At 34.9% G+C, this 19,224-nt stretch overlaps 1 protein-coding gene across 1 annotated transcript in view; it reads right to left on the reverse strand.

Annotated features, from left to right (window-relative positions):
* SLC22A3 (solute carrier family 22 member 3) overlaps nt 1–19,224 on the reverse strand; it is a 140,872-nt gene that overhangs the window by 63,081 nt on the left and 58,567 nt on the right. The window contains exons 2-3 of the mRNA XM_036769199.1: nt 6,700–6,803; nt 1,070–1,224 (exon numbers count right to left, since the gene is read on the reverse strand). Of these exons, the coding sequence (XP_036625094.1) occupies nt 1,070–1,224; nt 6,700–6,803 (259 nt within the window). The remainder of the gene's footprint in view (nt 1–1,069; nt 1,225–6,699; nt 6,804–19,224) is intronic.

Raw genomic sequence — 19,224 nt, forward strand, 5'->3', positions numbered from 1 at the left:
TGTTATTCAGCAAAGGAAAATTGAAGGCGAAAAGACCTCATAAGCTGTAGAAGTTTAGAAGAGCCAGCAGCTTGCTAGTTGGCAGATGGCACCACAGCTCTAAGATGTAACTTCCTTAACCTGGCTCAGCAGTGGATTGGCTTGGCAATGGGGAAACCCTGTCCTTAAAGCAAGTTCTGGCTATGCTACACCCAGAAGCGAACTCAGTGGTGGGAACAACGTTTGTCCTTACCACTGTAAGTTGGAGCCCATTCTCCCCAGTGACCAGAGTATGAAGAGAAGAGTATGCTCTGGTCTGAGAATGTTTCCATATTTTGGTTCTTGCTATATCTTATCAGTAAATATCCCTGCACAAAAGTTAATTGATATTAAAGGAGAAAGCTGATGATCAAACATATTAGAGAGACAATAACTGGCACTATAAATATTATTGGAGCAGTAATCACTGTAGACTGATATTACGGGGAACATATCAGAATGGGATCTCAAGCTAACAACATTAGAATGACTCCCTAATCTTCAGAGGTATCAATGGAACTCTGAGGGAGAAATGTAGCCTTATTATGGAGACCCTACTTGCCAATGGAACATACAATGCAATTATCACTCTTGTCTACCACCAATATTTACCTTTGCTATTTCTTTTGAATAAAGTATATCTTTATTTTTTTTAAATTTTCGAGTATGAATTGGAATGGCTGGTCATTGGGATCCCTTTCACCTATCAAATTCTGTGAGTCTGAATTATTTGTCTTATTATACTCTTTGGTTTTCAAGGAAAAGGGACATTTCAGCCCTGTTGTATGAGATGGCAGCTTTTATAGAATTCTTTGTTGCAGAAATAAATCAAAATAAAATTTCTTTGCTTTATTTCTAAAAATTCTGAGATTGATGTCAAGAACAAATCTGACATTCACTTAGAATCCACCATTTAAGCTGGAGAGGATAACTGAACTGAAATGAATTAGAATTACAGTAGAATGTAAGCTCCCTGAGGGTCACTTTTATTTTTGTATCCCCAGTGCCTTCTCATTCCACGTGCTCAATTAACATTTATTGAACTTCTTACCAATAACGTAAGATGTCATCCATGTTCCCTTTCCAAAAACACCTTGCAGGAAGCGAAAGATCACAAACACAGTAAAGTTTGGAGCAAATGCCACAATGATACCACTTACTCCCACACCAAAGCAGGAGATCAAATATATAATTATTCTTCCATACCTTTTTGAGAAAGAGAGAAAAATCACTTCAAATCATTCTTTAACACAATACAATCAACAAATACCATAAACATATACTAAAATGATGTCATGTGTAGAATCAGTATCCTTCATAATTTCAAAACTAATTATAATGTTAAATGAATACAATGTACTCTAGCTATGATTTAAGGGCAAGCTGGGGGAGGGGCACCACTTGCCTAGACAGAAGTAATCTTAACATTAAAAAGAATCAAATGAGATATTTTCTATTACAGCTTTTCATAATTTTCTTATAAAAATCTTTTAGATTCTCCAATGAAGTCCTCTTCTAAAGGCTGACAGTGGTGCAAAGGCTGCCCTTGGGTCATGAAGGCCATACTACCAGATTACATGCTTTGATAACTTATCATACGGGAAATGATTGTCAGAGGAATCATCTATTGTATGTGGAGGGGTTCATCATCAGAAAGGTTGACTACTAAGCAATGAATATTTCGACAATAGTAATTAATATAACTTGGAGGGACTATGATGATTGTCTGAAGAAGTGCCCATACCAACAAAATCATGGATCCTTCCCCAAAAGTAATAAAATAATTCACTAATCCAATTCATAAAAATAGCATTGAAAAATATGCAGGTTATAGATAGGGTTTTGTTTGGTTTTTGAAAGTAGGATGCTTATTGCTTTAGATAACAAAGAGAACAAGTAAAACTGGAAAAAAGACGAGGCTGGATATCTGACAAGAAAGAGGATCTGCTGACAAGTTCTAGGTTTTTACCCCCAGGATACAATGAGGAAGACCTCTAGTGAATTGTATAGATCTTCTATGGAGGATTTACAGAAAGACAAAGATAAGAATTGTACAGAGTGAGAAGATATAGATAGTGGGAAGATTTCCCAATTCTGATGGAAATGTGGATTTGTTAATTAAGTCATGTATTCAAGTAAAACATGGATCAAAGTAAACTAAGTCAAGTTAACAAGCATTTATTTATTAAGTGCTAGGCACTGTGCTATACTCTAGGGATACAAGGAAAGGCAAAAGACCGTCCCTGCTCTTAAGGGGCCCACAGTCTAATGGCGAATACAACAAACAAATATCTATGTACAAATCATATTCACACATACATATATATATACACTGTATATACATGTATATATATATATATATATATATATATATATATCATATACAAATACATATATATGTATGGAGACACACACCAGAAAAATTGGAGATAAAATCTCAGAGATTAAGGAGAATTTTCAGAAGGTGGGATTTTAGTTGATACCTGAAGGGAGCCAGGGAAGCCAAGAGGCTTGGATGAAGAGAGAGTTCTAGGCAAGCCAAGAGTCAGGAGATGAAGTGGTGTGAGCAAGTAACGTCAGGGAAGGAGGCCAGTGTCACTAGCTCACAGAGTATGTAGAGAGTATAAGGCGTAAGAAGATTAGAAGGGGGGCAATTTATGAAGGGCTTAAAACACCAAACAGGATTTTGTATTTGATCTTGGAGGTAATTAGAACCAGTGGAGTTTATGTAATATGGGGAGGACATCATCTCCCACTTTAGGGAGATCCACTTGACAGCTGAGGAGGATGGACTGAAGTGGGAAGAGACTTAAGTTTGGAAAACCAACCAGAAGAAGACTATTGCAATATTCAAGGCTTGAGGTGACGAGAGCCTACACCAGGATGGTTATAATGTCAGAGGAAAGAAGGGACTTTACAGGAAAATGACATGACTTAACAACTGATTGGCTATATACAGAGGGGGAGAGAAGGGGGAGAGAGAGAGAGAAAAGGGAGGTGGGGAAAGGAGAAAGAGGGAAAGGGAGAGGGAGAAGCTGTAGAGGGAGGAATCAAAGATAACATTTAAGTTGCAAGCCTGGGCTAATGGATTATGGTACCATCAACATTAATAGAGAAGTCAGGAAGAAGGGGAAAGATAATGAGTTCAATTTCTGGGACATGCTAAATTTAAGATTTCTATGGGACATTCAGTTTGAAATGTCCAATAGGCCATTAGAGATGCAAGATAAGATCAAGAGGGGCTGGAAAAACATATCCAAGTCATCTGAATAGAGATGATAACAATAGAGAGCTTATGAGATCACCAAGTAGAAGAGATAATAGGGGGAAGAGAAGAGGCCCAGGACAGAGCCCTGGGGGATATCTACTGTTAGTGGGCATGACCTGGATGAAGATCCAGCAAAGGAGACTGAGGAGTGGCCAGACAGGTAGCGGAATAACTGGGAGAGAGCGGTATCATAAAAAACTAGAAAATAGAGAGTATCAAGGAGAAAAGGGGGATCAACATTATAAAGCCTGCAGAGTAGTCAAGAGCGATGAGGACTGAGAAAAGGTTTGTCAGTTAAGAGATCACTGGTAACTTTGGAGAGAGCATAATGAGGTCAGAAGTCAGACCGTAAGGTTAAGAAGAGAGTAGGAGGAAAGGAAGTGGAGGCACTTATTGTAGATGGTTTTCTTAAAGAGTTCAGCCACAAAAATGAAAAGAGATTTGGGATGATGGCTGCTGGGGATGAGGATTCTTTTCAGGATGGGGAAGATATGGGCATATTTGTCAGTGGTAGGGAAGCAACCAGTTAACAGGGAGAGAGTAATAATTAGTGAGAAAGTAGAGATGACAAACGGGAATTTGCTGGAGAAGAGGGGCTGGTAATGAATTACTTGTGCATATAGGGGGGTTAGCTTTGGCAAGAAGGGTCACCTTCCATCAGAATAATCCTTACAAACTTCCATACATTAATGCTAAGTTGTTGAAGTAGAGAAGAGGAGCAGAAGAGAAAGTAAAGGAGAGGATGTCTGACTCTTCATGACCCCATTTGGGTTTTTTCGGGCAGAGATACTGGAGTGGTTTGCCATTTCCTTCTCTAGCTCATTGTACAGATGAGGAAACTGAGGCAAACGGGGGCTAGTGGCTTGCCCAGGGTCACATTAGCTAATAAGTGGTTAAGGCTGGATTTGAACTCATGAAGATGAGTTTTCCTGACTCCAGGCCTTGTACTGCCTACCTGCCCAGCTTGAAGGAAAGAGGTTGGGAAAAGTGAAGAGGAAGAAGTAAGAAAGGGACATGGTCCTTTGAAGTTGATTTGAGTATTTATAATACCCAGAATAACTTGATTGTTCACAGTTGTTCTTCAAACTCTATTGCTATATATACAGTGTTCACTTGGTTCTGCTCATTTCACTTTTCAAATTTCAAGCCAGCCTTTACACACACACACACACACACACACACACACACACACACACACACTATGCATATAATATATAGGCATATAAAATTGTTCTAAATCATTATTAATTAGAGAAATGCAAATCAAAACAACTTTGAGATATCATCTCACACCTATCAGATTGGCTGGTAGAAGGGCAAAATAACAATTGTTGGAGGGGATGTGGAAAAATACTGATACTGATACTGACACTGATACACTGTTGGTGGAATTGTGAACTGATCCAACCATTTTGGAGAACAATCCAGAATTATGTCCAAAGAGTTATATAACTGTGTATACCCTTTGACCCAGAAATGCCACTGTTAGATCTGTTTCCCTGATCAGGGAAAAAGGAAAAGAACATTCTAAAATATTTATAGCATAGTGGTAGCAAATTGAGGGGATGTCCATCAACTGGGGAATGGTTGAATAAGCTATATTGTGGTGGAGTACTACTGTGCTTTAAGAAACAATGAGCTGGCTGATTTTAGAAAAACATGGAAGGACTTTCATGAACTGATGAAAAGCAAAATATACCCAGTTTTCTACCAGACTACTTTCTAGTTTCCCCAACAGTTTTTGTCAAATAGTGAGTTATTGCCCTGGTTTTTTCTTCATCTATTGAAATAGTCCTATGACTTTGTTAATATAGTCAATGATGCTTCTAGTTTTCCTAATATTGAACCAGCCCTGTATTCCTGGTATAAACCCAGCTTCCTCCTAGTGTATGATCTCTGTGATATATTGTTGTACTCTCCTTGCCAATATTTTATTTATATTTTTACATCAATATTCATTTAGTAAATTGATTGACCATTTTCTTTCTCTCATTTGACTCCTTGGGTTAGGTATCAAGATCATATTTATTTCATAGAAGAAATTTGTTAAGATGCCTTTCAAACAGTTTACTAGTACTGAAATTAATTGTTCTTTAAATGTTTGGTAAAATTTGCTTGTAAATCCACCTCATCCTGGGGTTGAGAGGAGAGGTTTCATGAGCACGCTTCACAAAATCCATACTTTTCATAACAATTGATGTTGCAGAGATACTTTTGATATTCTCTCTTTTAAAACTATCATAATTTATCTGGTCTTATTGACCGTAAAGTCACTGTTTCATAATATTTCATGACTTGCTACTATAAATGATATATTTGATGGACTCATTTCATTTTGGATATTCTAAATTTTAATTTGTGATGTATCAAATCTGATAACTCTGCAAAGTATCTAAAATGCCTGTATTAAAAAAAAGAGTTTGACAGTATCTCACTATTTTTTTATTTTATTTTTTCTCAATTACATGTAAATTTTTATTTACTTTTTAAAATTTTGAGTTCCAAATTTTTTCCCTCTGTTCCTCCTCTCCCCACTTCTTGAGAAGGCAAGCAATTTGATGTAGATTATACACATGCAATCATGCAAAACATTTCCATATTAGCCATGTTGCAAAAGAAAACACAGACAAAAAAAACCTCAAGAAAAATGAAATAAAAAGAATTCTTTAATCTGCATTCAGACTCCATTTTTCACTGGAGAGGAATAGCATTTTTCATTATAAGTCCTTCAGAATTGTCTTGGATTCTCACTATTTTTCCAAATATAACTATATTTATCAAAACATAACCAATTCATTTGTTACACATACTATTTTCATGTTATTTGTGGATTAACTGTTTGCAAATCCTTGGGAGATAGCACATTCTCATAATATGCTGAAATATGAAATCTAAATCTGCAGAATTAAACATGTGGATTGTTTAGTTGGTAATCTAAGAACTAGCAAAAACTAAGACTAGCTCTGTATGACTGAGCTAATCAAACCACAGATTGTAATTCACCCTGCCCTGACCATTCAATCAGTTTGGATCATGATGTCACAGTCATTCAGGTAGAGTGAAATCAGTTCCTACAGAAGCAGATCACTCACCAAGCAGACAAGAATGGTTTAATGTGCCACATGGCTTAACATTTTGGCTGAGATGAAAGCGCCTTCATTCTGATTTATTAACGCGTAATAGTCAAGGCATAGTACAAACAAGTTTTCCATCAGGAGACAGAAGTCACAACTTGAAAAGATGAAATCCCATCAAATAAACAAAAAGTGTGAATTAATCACAAACTCAGAACTTCAGAATTTGGGGGGAGTTCCAAATTTAGAAAATCATTTTTCTTTTAAACTCTTAACATGTTCATCTTTGTAGTTACATGTATTAATTAAAAAAAAAAAACCTCTCACCTTCATACTTACCTATCTGCTGCGTAGCACAGAGTAAAAGCCCCAGCCAGAAACCCCAGATTCAGAATAGCCTGGGTAAAGTCCAGCATCCAAGAGTTTAAACACACCAGGTTAAACTGTAATAAAAAAAACACCAAAAATCATAATGAGACATGATGAACCCATCAAAAAGCTTATTATAAGGTGTTTGCAAGCTGATGATAAGTTGTTTAATCATTCTGTGGCTCAGTTACCTCATTTGTAAAGTGAGACTAATACCTACCTTACCTAACTTACAAAGTTATTCTGAGAATATCAGCTAAAATATGAGACAAGAAAGCACTCTGAAAGGGTAAGAGCCATACAAAAATCAATGTACAGTAGTAATAACGCTGATCAATTTAAAGTGTTTTATCATCAAATTGGGTGCTATGATGTAGGGAGAAGGGTGAGGGAGAGGGAAAGAGAGAGAACTGAGTACAGATCAAAGAGTAGAGACTAGGGAGAACTGAATGATCATCCCCCAATTCAGCCTGAGAGAACCAAAAGACAGGTGCAAGTAATTACAGAAAACAAAGCAGATCATTTCAATTACATAAAATTAGGAAGCTTTTATGATAATATAAACAATGAAAGTAGGGTAAGAGGGGAAATGGTCAATTGGGAAGAAATCTTTATATCAAATATCCCTCATAAGGGTCTGCTAAGATATATTGGGAATTAAGGCAAATCTATAACACCAAAAGCCATTTTCCAATGGATAAATGGTCAACAGATACGAACAATTAGTTTTTGAAAGAACTGCAAGTTGTTAACAACCATTTGAACGACTGCTGCAAATCCCTAAGACAAATGCAAGTCAAAATTATTTTGAGATTTTACCTCATATTGAGCAAGCTGGTAAAGATAACAAAATATGGGAATAATTGGTGCTTGTAGAAGGATGGGCACACATTTTTTGGAGATGTGAATTGCTCTTATACATCCTTGAAATACATTTGGAATTGTGCTAAGAAAATGAGTAAAAAACCTAACCTATTTTCCCCGAAGACCTCACTGTTAGGCATATACCCAAAGGATGCCAAAGATAGGAAGGAAGAAGGAAAGGAAACAATGTGCCAAGTACTGTGCTTAGCACTTTACAAATGTTATCTCACTTGATTTTCAAAACAACTCTGGGAGATAGGTGCCATGATTATTTCTATTTTATAGTCAAGGAAACTGAGGCAGACAGAGGTTAAGTGACTTGCCCAGGGTCATACAGCTAGTAAGTATCTGAGGTTGAATTTGAACTGTAGTCTTCCTGACTCCACCTATAAGAAAGATCCAGTACACACCAAAACATTTATAGCAACAAAGACCTCGGAACAAAGTAGCTGACAATCAGTTGGGAATATCTCATTCTCAGTGGGAATGGTCAATGGGAATTAACCATGAACCACAATGGGAATTACACTGTTGTTCATGAGGGTGGTAGAATACTCTTGCCCAATGAGAGAAAGTGATTATACGAAGAATACAGTAACGCATGGGAACACATTATGAACTGATACAGTATGAAGTAAGTAGAACCAAGAAAACAATAAATAAAAACTATAACAATTTAAATGGCAAAAACAAAAAATGAAAATGAACCATATTTAATAACGATGACCAACCTTGGGACTGAAGAACTTACATGACAACGCATTCCCTGATTTTTTGTAGAGATAGGGGACTATAGCTATGAAATGCTGTATATACAATACAGCTGGGCATAATGGGTACCACTGCTGAGTATTTAGTTTTGCTGAACTGTTTTTTTTCTTTTTTATTCTTTGTTAAAAAAGTTGAAGAGAAGGAAGCGATATGTTGTTAAAGCTGACTTTTTAAAAGATATCAATACAAATATTTCTTAAAGACTTAGCTTGTACTGCCAACCTTTTCCCTGAATTCATTAAAAAATAAGGTGTGGGAGTGGAGAAATTCTGGCTTTGGAATCATAGGCCTTATGTCTGAATACTGGCTTCTCCACAGGTTATAGTCTGAGAGGTGCCTGGGGTCTGAGAGCTTAAGCTGTTTGCTTGCAAGGTCATATAAATCATCTGTCAGAGGTGAGACTTGAACCCAGATATTTCTGCCAGCACTCTATCTATTACAGCATGTAGCCTCTTGAGGAGTTTTCAATAAAACAAAGATTTCTATAAACTTATTAATCTTGATTGTAAAAACACAATGCAAATTATTTTATGCATTATAAAGTTGGGATATCTAGACAATCATTAAAAGAAGTGAGGCATGGCTCCAAAATAGATAGATCAGATTTGGGAAAGAATCCCCAAATAATGACAGAGGCATTAGTCTATTTCCTCACTCATCCCCTTTCCTGGATGGGTTTAAATAAGGAAATACAATATAGCAGAAATGTAGGCAGTGCTATAACCAGGAATTTTTGCCCAAGGCAAGTAGCATGAAGCACTTCCTCAGTTGACTGGGTAACAGGGTGGGTGGTGGAGAAGAGATCCTGGGACACCACGGCTCAAGGTCAATTCTAGGGAGGCTACCCTGTGTATGGCAGAGGTCCGGTAGGGAAAAGAGAACCAAAATTATACTATTTTAATTATTGGCTCTTACCAACCTGGTGATAAGCATAGTTGTCTGTACTGTTGCTAAAGGACTACAAGAGATATCAGCCCTCTAGACTTGAGGCTGTCAGAAAAATACCTGATTACTTTAGCAGAGCTATGGCTCTGATCCTAGAAATAGTTCCTTGAACAACTGTCCCTCAATTGGCAGGCAATTGGCAGGCAGAGCAAAGATGTCCACAGAACTGCTTTAGCCATATTAAACAAACTTCTGAAGAGACTGGTTTGTTATTTTGGGGTTCAGGGAAGGGGCAATGACTAAATTTTCAATCATTGTCTATGAACTATAGTTCTAGTATACAGTATATATACTTCTCTATATAGAACTAGTATACTAGTATACATATATATATACATATATATATATATGTATGTATTTGTAGTATATTGAAGTTACTTCCAGTGTCAAGGAACATTCTAAAATAAAAACAGAGAATTTCTATTCCTATTGCCCTTGTATTCATTTTCTAAGAGTCACTTTAAAATAGAACCATTTTCAAATGGTTAGGTTTTTAAAAACATTTTTAATTTCTGCTTAATCTCTCATTTTAATCTGTGCCTAATATTTGTATCTGTGGCAAATATTAGTATATCTGAAGGCCAATTAGAACTTCTTGAAATAGCCAAAACAAGTTACATACTTTTCTAATGTAGGGATTCTGCTGTTTTGGTAGCAATAAGAAACTACATCATGATTTGTAAGATATGAAAACAAGCTTTGCAGCCGATAACTACACAATGAATAAACAGAATCTTCTTGGCTGGGTTTCTAGTACTGAAAAATTTATATTTTGCTAATATATATAATATATAAGTTCTCTCCTCACTATGCTATACTATTTCTCTCTCCATACATGTATATACATATATATATACATACCATATATGCAATATATACATGTATAATATATAACTATAATATAAATATACAATATTTTGCATTTCATATCTATGATAAATATGTAACATATTATATATGTACATATATATATGTGATAGCACTCACATATATATGTATAAACCTACATTCACATATGAAAAGGAGCACAGTCAAGAGATGTCCCTTCTTGGTTTCAAGATGAACCTGTCTCAGTTCAAATCTAGACACTTCCTAATGACGTGAGCAGGGCTAAGTCACTCAACCTTCAATATAATCAACAATCTAAAACTTTATGTTGTATAAGAGTTGCCGATTCTCTTTAGTGAAGTTTCTACACTGAGAGTTTCCTGACAACAATGTTCTCAAACCAAATCACCTTTAAGCTATATATGTACTACCACACAGAGATACCAAATTAAAGTTCAATCAACTAGTTAATTTTAAGAAGCTAGTGTGGGTCCAGCCCAGTGCTAGGTATATATTATAAAGTGGAATCAAAGGAAATATAGGAGCTTTCCTTTTGGTTTAGCTTGGGACAGAAAACTAACAAACAAAAATTTAAGTACTAAGCTATACTATAGTTTAAACTATATTTAAATATTTAATTAACTACTAATTATATGTTTTTTGTCCTTCATTTTCAAAGAGAACCAATGACATCACAGGTGATGTCTTGATTGGAGGGTGAATTGGATTTAAGTGAGGCAGAGTTGCACAAAGTTTTCAGCCTCACTCTCTCTTCCAGAGTCACAGAAGTCCAGTGGCAAGACAAAAGTCAGGACAAATGGTCATGGCTCAGGATGCAATAGATGACCTTTGAACCTTTGATGTCTGACCAAGCTCTAAGCACTCCATAGCACCTGCTTCAGGCACCATCATAGCCACTGGAACAAATTATTCTCATCCACAGTCTTCAGGAGAAGTCTTCACATGCTTGGGGTAGACATCCCCCTAACTCGGTGACAGGTTTGAGGCCCATCAGTTACCCTCAACTTGGTTTAGCTGGTCTGCCAAGAAAGTTTACCAGGGTGTGGCCACTGTACACTCCACAGCTTCTTGGAGCCACAGGTGAGAACTGAGTGACAGGTAGACACCAAAGGTAGATGAGCAGCCCTGAAAAGGGCTTGGCAAGCCCTCACACCAGAGGTACTAGTCCTCTATGAACATCTAACACAACCCAATTATACACTCTAATTATAACTGGCATAACGTAAAGAGAGGTGCCCTTGGAATCTGGAAGCTATGAGTTGAGAGTCCTGCCTCTGACCAGTCCTGGCAGTGTGAGCAAATCACTTAATCCTCAGAGCCTCAGGTAACTGATATATTGCAAAGTAGGTGGTCAATCTAAAGTGAATTTTCTCTCTGTGCCAGTGAAATCAAAGGTCTGATCCCACCTTAATTAAATAGAGTTATTGTCGAATGTTAATTTTAACCACCCTAGGAGTTTAGAGAAGAAAGGGATTACTGTAGCCTGGAAGAATCAAAGAAATCATTCACTATATCAACTGGTAAAACTTAAACTGGATCTCAGAGGATGTGTAAGATTTAGCAGAAAAAAATACATTAAAGGTGAATAAATGGCAAGAACAAAAGCAGGGAGAAAGAAGTGTAACATATTTATATTTAGGAGCACTTCTTCTAGAAACATCTGGAGTGAGGAAGACCTCATTTTAAAATGAAGCACAATTTGGTAGTAATTAGGTGACTGATTCTCATTTTGATGGTATTCGACCTCACGACTTAGGATAGCTTCCAAGAACTGCATGTTTTAGGTAGAATGTCAAGAGTATAAACTTAGAAAGCTGGCGGACATAACGCTTCATACTTCTTCTGAATGTATGTAGCAATAGTAAACAGCGACAACAACAGCCACGACTAATTTCAGCATTTCACTAATTCCTTGTTGTTTATTAAACCGTATAACATTCATAATGAGTAAAACTTTAGGAAAAATGTGTCTTATACACTAGTGGGGTCGATCTGTGGGTTCCACCTTAACTCCTAGAAATGAAAATCTGCAATTATGTCTCTATAAAAGACTTATAATTTCATCAAACAGTTGAGAAAACAAAACATTTAGAAAAATGCCCTTGGAATGCTACAGGTCTCTAGACCACTTTTAGTATTCAAATTCCCAGCAAAATATCACTTCAATTCACTAAATTCAATCCCTAAATACCAGGTTTGACCATATCGCTCAAGTGTTCAATGAATAATAGTGGTTCCATATCACCTCTAAAACTGAATACAAACTCCTCTGTTTGGCATTTAAATCCTTTCTCAAACTAGCTTCAAACCACTTCTTTCACCCTTATTATATGTTATTTCCTCTTCTTTGGTCCAGCCAAACAAGTGATCTTGCTGTTTCCCACAGAGACACTCTATTTTTGTCTGCGTGGTCTTATGTTGGCAATCTTCAATTCCTGGCATGTACTCCCTGCTCTGTCTTGTCTCTTAGAATCCCTGGATTCCTTTAAAACTCAGCTCAAATGCAAGATCTTACATGATGTTTTTTCCTGAGCTAGCTTTTAGTGCATTTCCTCTAAAACGTCCAAGTGCTTTATTTCTCTCTATCCATATATCTATACATCTATGTACACATGTATAGGTTTATGTGTTGTCTCACCCTATAGAATGAATAAAAGCTCTATTTCATTTTATCTTTGTATCTTTGTGCCTAGCACAATTCCTAGCACTAAGTAGGTCCTTAATAAGTGCCTTTTGATTGATTGGGTTCAACAAACATTTATTAATGCCCATTATCTGGAGAGCACTGTGGTAGTCACTAGAGATAGGAGGATTCAAATATGACATAAAAAGTGGTACCTGCCAACATCAAGGCTGCACAATCATAGAAAAGAGACAAGCTACTCAGTAATGAAGATCTGACCCATACACAGCATGAATATCATTCCGATCAGGGGAAGAGCTATTGTCAGCACCTGGACTTAACTTAAGGAGGGTGGCACATGGTGCAATGAGGCAGTGTGTAAAATTATCTTGTAATGTATGGGAAAGACAGAGACTAACACTCAGCTTAATCAAGCAATATTACTATGCTATCATTTCATTTTGTTACATAAAAAAATCTAGGAATAGCACGATAGTAATACAGAATTCACGTATTTGCCTGGAGAGGGGAGTGGGAGTGGGAGTGGGTGGTTTTATTGATTCTTGGCACTCTTTCTTCTGGCTGTGACAATTGAAGACATTTAATCCTCCCAGTAAGCACTGCTAGATTGGCTAGCTTCTTGAGTTGTCTTATGTAGGTCAAGGGGATGTTGAAATAGGATTTGGAGATCACCAAGTTTTTCTGGGTTTCTTTCCTTCCTGTCATCAACTCCCCCAAACTTTAGGAAATAGCCATTATTTCTGAGAACTGTCTTAGAACAAAGATTTTGTTACAGTTAACTACCTATTTCTGATTATTTGTGAACTACGCTAACTACAAATACATGTTTGTTTTCTACTAAAGAGAAAGGATTTCTGTGAAAATTGCAGATGAGCAAGCAGCAAGATCTGTAGAATTATGCCCCAAAGCAAAAAAGCCAAGTTGACAGCAACTCTGATACTTTTAACACCACAGAAAAATTCAGAGATGACAAAATGATGCTCATTGAATACATAAAATAGATTTTGCTCTGTCATCATTTTATTTAAAAATAATTCTTCTCAGGGTAAATCTAAGCACTGATAGACCTTTGTTCTCAAGCCCTTTATTATTGTGAGTACTTTAGTAACAAAGCAACACTGGGGGTAAATGAAAATCAGTGTTTTTCACACTGTTTTGGTAGACAGTTCCACGAACTCTCTCTAGAGACATTTTGAAAGAGAAGACATGCTCTGTTCAGGTCTACTTAACATGCAATGAAACCACATCAAGGATTCAAGTTCGGAGGCCTGAAAAACAATGAAGTGTTCACAAGCTCACAAAGTTTGGAAAACCACTGATTTAAATAAGTCATCAAAGACAGCTATTTACAAGAAGCCATTGCCAAAACATTAACTCATCTTCCCTTGTATCTCTCCAACAAGATCTCATTTAAGTCCAATACTAATTTAATTAAGTTAATTACATTATTTAATATCCCCAAGGTAGGTCCTTATTGTTTTTCCCATTTTGTAAATGGGATTAAAACAGATTAAAGCAGCAGGAGGATTAAAAGTTTATATGTACAAACTAAATAAATAAAAGATGCAACTCACCCCAATGTTGAATCCACTCCCTAAGAGAGTCTAGATTTATTACATATAATCAGAAAAAGTGGGTAAAAGAAACTAAAGTGATTAGTTGCAGCTTCAGTATTGCTAAATATTTAAAATGGAAACCACCTGGATGAATACTCATGTCAAATTTGCATTTGATGGTTTTTGGGAAATTGTTTTTTAAACCAAGAACTTTCTGGTTTATGCTAACTTTGCTTCTGGTATATGCTGCGCACTCCAGATGGCTCTTTTCCTTTCTTTTCTCTTTCCTTTTTTTTCTGGCCAAGAAGAGTACACAACTTCAAAAGGATATAAATTATGACTTTGTGAATAGTGTGGAAAAGACTGGTCCTAGGCATGGGAAATCTACAGTAGAGAGTATGGGCGTAAACCTAACTGTTTTAAGTTGTCCATTAAGGATAGTAATTAATAGCTTTGAAAATAAATGCTTGAAAACATAGGAAAAACAAAATTAAACCTTTGAAAAAATCCATTAAATGGTATTGAGTTTCACTTATGGGCAAGTAAGTAGTAATTTAGAATAATGTACATAGCAAAACCAAAACATCCATTTTGGCATAGTCTCAAGCTAGTATAATTTCATCATTATAATCAATGAGTTCAATTATCCTCCTATGCCTTTTCTTGAGCTCATTCAATCCTTACCCACTAGAGCTCTTAGAACTGTCTAAATAAGGAAGATAAAGAAAACTATAAAGCAATATTTCTAATGAATACCTATTCAAGAAAATGAAATAAAATAGCAAAGAGGCTGTAGCAACATATGAAAAGATTATAACCAGATGGGTTCATTCTATGCATTCAGCATTTGTTCCATATATATGAACATAACAGAAGATATTGAAAAGATGATAAAATTCAAATGAAAAATTACAGAAAAAACCTTTGACAAAATATAAGACTCATTTTGTTAACAATGTTAAAAAGTGTGAGAATAAATAGACTCTTAATATGCTAAATAGGACACATCTAAAACCAAGAGCTAGTATTACTTGAAATGGATAAATGGCTACATGCCTTTTCAAGAAGATCATGGGTAAAGCAAAAAGGTGTCCATTATTTAATTTAGCACTATACTAGTACTAAACTAATGCTAGAAAGGCTAGCAATAGTAATGAGGAGAGAAGAAAAAAAAATGAAGGGGATAATCATAGGGAGAGAGGAAATAAAATCATTGCTCTTTGTAGATAATAGACTTAGAGAATTCTTGAGAGTCAATTAAAATGAATTGAAACAGTATCTTCAGCAAAGTAGAAACCCACAAAAACAAATCCACAAAGTCATATACTTTAATGTATATTACCAGCAAAACTCCTTTGAAAGAATTAGAAAAATAAAATTCATTCAAAATAACTAGAAAATTCTGTAAAAATATTTGGGAGTCCATTTACCAAGACACAAACAAGAACCATAAATACAATTATAAAATATTCTTTCTAGAAATAAAGACAAACTTAAATAATTAGAGAGATACTAATTGCTCATTTTTGGACTGTGCTAATATGATAATATTTCCTAAATTAATTTCCATATTCAATGATATGCCCATCAAATTAAGAAATTATTCTTATAAAAATGAGAAAAATAGTGACAAAATTCATGTGGAGAAATAAATTTAAAGAATTTCAAAGGGAATAATTTTTCAAGAAAGTAGGAAAGAAGGAGGTTTAGGATTATCAGATCTCATGCTATACTACTCAGCATTAATCATCAAAACTATATAATGCTGGTTTCAAAGTAGGAAAGTTGATTAATGGAACAGATTAGGTATACAACATACAGAAGTTAGTAATGCAGTAGCACGGTGTTTAGTGAACCCAAGTACCCTAAATACTAAGATAAAGGCTTACTATTAAACAAAATCTTATTGGAAAACTGGATATTAATGTGGCAGAAATTAGGTTTAGAACAAGCCCCAAAGGAATACAGAAATGAATATAAAGGGTCATATTACCTAGAGCAACAGAGATATTTGAAAGGACCACAAGAGGTAAAATGGATAACTTCAACTATATAACAAAGTTTTGCATAAAAATTAATAGTTAACATTATTTTTTAAATTAAATTTTATTTTTTAAATGAAAATCCACCTTCTCTCTCACACCCCCCATTGAGAAAGCAAGAAAAACAAAACCCATTACAAACGCGTATAATTTTAAAAAAAAACACAAATTCCCACTTTGTTGATGTCCAAAAATATTTTCTCAGTCTTCCATCTGAGTCTATCACCTATCTAAAAGAAGGTAAGTACCATGTCTTATTATGAGTTTTCTAGAATTGGGGTTGGTCATTGCATTAATTAGTGTTCCTAAGTGTTTCAGAATTGCTAGTCTTCACAATTTTGTGTTATTTTATAAATAATTTTCCTGCTTCTGCTCACTTCACTTTGCATCAGTTCATATAATTCTTATTAGGTTTTTCTGAAAACATCTCCTTATTTCTTATAGCATAATAGAATTCCATTATATTCATATATCATAACTTTTTCAGTCATTTCCTAATTGATGGGCACTGTTCTCAGATTCAAATTCTTTGCCACTGTTAAAACAGCTGCTATAAATATTTTTGTTTATATGAGTCCTTTTCCTCTTTTATTGATCTCTTTTAGATATAGACATAGTAGTATCACTGGGTCAAAAGGTATGCACAGTTTTTATTGCTTTGTGAACATTGTTTCAAATTGCTTTCCAGGATGACTAAACCAGTTCACAGTTCCACCAATAATGCATTAGTGTACCTTTTTTTCCATGGCCCTTCCAACATTTGTCTTTTCTTTTGGGTCAACTTTGTCAATATGATAAGTATGAGATGGAACCTCAAAGTTGTTTAAAATTGGATTCCTCTAATTATTAGTGATATAGTGCATTTTTTTCATATGGTTTGGGTTTCTTCCCTCAAAATTTGCTTATTCATATTCCCTGACCACTTATCATTGAAGAGTGGCTCTTATTTTTCTAAATTCAAATCAGTTCCCCCTATATCTTAGAAATGAGACCTTTATCAGAGAAACTTACTGCAAAGATTTTTTTAACCATTTACCTGCTTCTGTTCTAATTTCATCGGCACTGGTTTTGATTATATAAAAACTTAAAATTTTTTGCAATCAAAATTGTCCATTTTAGCTTCCATGATCTTCCCTGTCTCTTGTTTGATCAAAAACTCTTCTCCTATTCATGTATCTGATAAGCAATTTTTTCCTTTCTCTTTTGATTTGTTTATGATACCACCCACCCTTCACATTTAAGTAGTATACCTATCTGAACTTTATCTTGGTATACATTGTGACATGTTAGTCTATATCTAGTTTTAGAAAAACCATTTTTAAGTTTTCCCAAAAGATTTTGTTGACTCAATTCTCACCTGGTTGTGGAGTCTTTGGGTATATGAAATGCCGGGCTACCAGCTTATTTGCTTTTGTATATTATATACCTAATCTAATCCACTGATATACCTCTCTATTACTTAACCAGCATCACGTTGTTTTGATAATTACAGCTTTGTAGTATAGTTTGGTATTGCTAGGCTCCCTTCCTTCTCTCCTTTTTTCATTGATTCCCTCGACATTCTTGACCTCTTGTTCTTCTAGATGAATTCTTCTAATTTATTATTATTAACATTAAATATTAAAAGTATTGATTATTCTAGCTCCATAAGGCAATCTTTTGGTAAATCAACTTAAATGGAAGATAATAAGTAAATTATTGTCATTTTTATTATATTGACTTGGTCTATACACTGAGCAATTATGAGCAGTGAGCATGAACAATCAATATTTCTAAATATTTAGATCTGTCTTTATTTGTGTAAAGAGTGCTTTATAATTGTGTTCATATAGTTCCTGCATATGTCTTGGGATGTAGACTCCCAAGTATTTTATATTTTCTTTAGTTATTTTATTGTTTTAGAGTTGGAAGGAAGATTGACATCCATTTATTCAAGCATGGAATGCAAAGAACACTAGATTTGGAGTCAACAGTCTGAGTTGGAGTCTTTGCTAAATTGATTGCTCTCTATGCCAAATTAGGCATGGCTATGTTCCCTCTCTGAGATTTAATTTCTTCTTCTGTAAAATAAAAGTGTTGGATTTGAATTTTATGATCTGTGATCTGGTCAGACCTTTTCCGTAGCCATTTTAAATAGAATTTGTTTTTCTATCATTACCTACTGGATTTTGTTGGTAAAATACAAAAATGCTGATAATTTATGTGGGTTTATTTAATATTGTGGAACTTTGTTAAAGCTGTTAGTTGTTTCCATTAGCTTTTCAATTGACTTTCCAAGGTTCTCTAAATAAATCATCATATATATCACTTACCAAAAAGTGATAATTTTATTTCCTCTTTACCTATGCTTATTCCCTCAATTTTTTTCTTGTTTTACTGCTATAGTTAGCATTTCTGACACTATATTAAATATTAAAGAGTGATAGAGGACATCTCTCATCCTATTGGAAAGGCTTTTTCTATAGTTCACCTTATTATAAGTAATACTTATTCTTGGTTTTATATATGTATGTAGTCTTTTTGTTAATATTTTATTTAACATTTTTGTAACAATATTTATTAGGGATACTAGTCTATGATTTTCTTTCTCTGTTTTGAGTCTTCCTGGTTTATAATATTTGTATCATATACAGAATTTGGTAGGATCCATTCTTTTCCTATTTTTTCAAGCAGTCTATATAATATTAAAATTAATTGTCCTTTAAAAGTTTGAGAGAATTCACACGTAAATTGATCTGTTTCTGGGTTCATTTATGGCTTGTTCAATTTCTTTTTCTCAGATTGTCTTATTTAAGTCCTCTATTTTTTGTTCTATTAATCTGGC

The sequence above is a fragment of the Trichosurus vulpecula genome, chromosome 7, assembly GCF_011100635.1.
Source record: "Trichosurus vulpecula isolate mTriVul1 chromosome 7, mTriVul1.pri, whole genome shotgun sequence".
Classification (NCBI taxonomy): Eukaryota; Metazoa; Chordata; class Mammalia; order Diprotodontia; family Phalangeridae; genus Trichosurus; species Trichosurus vulpecula.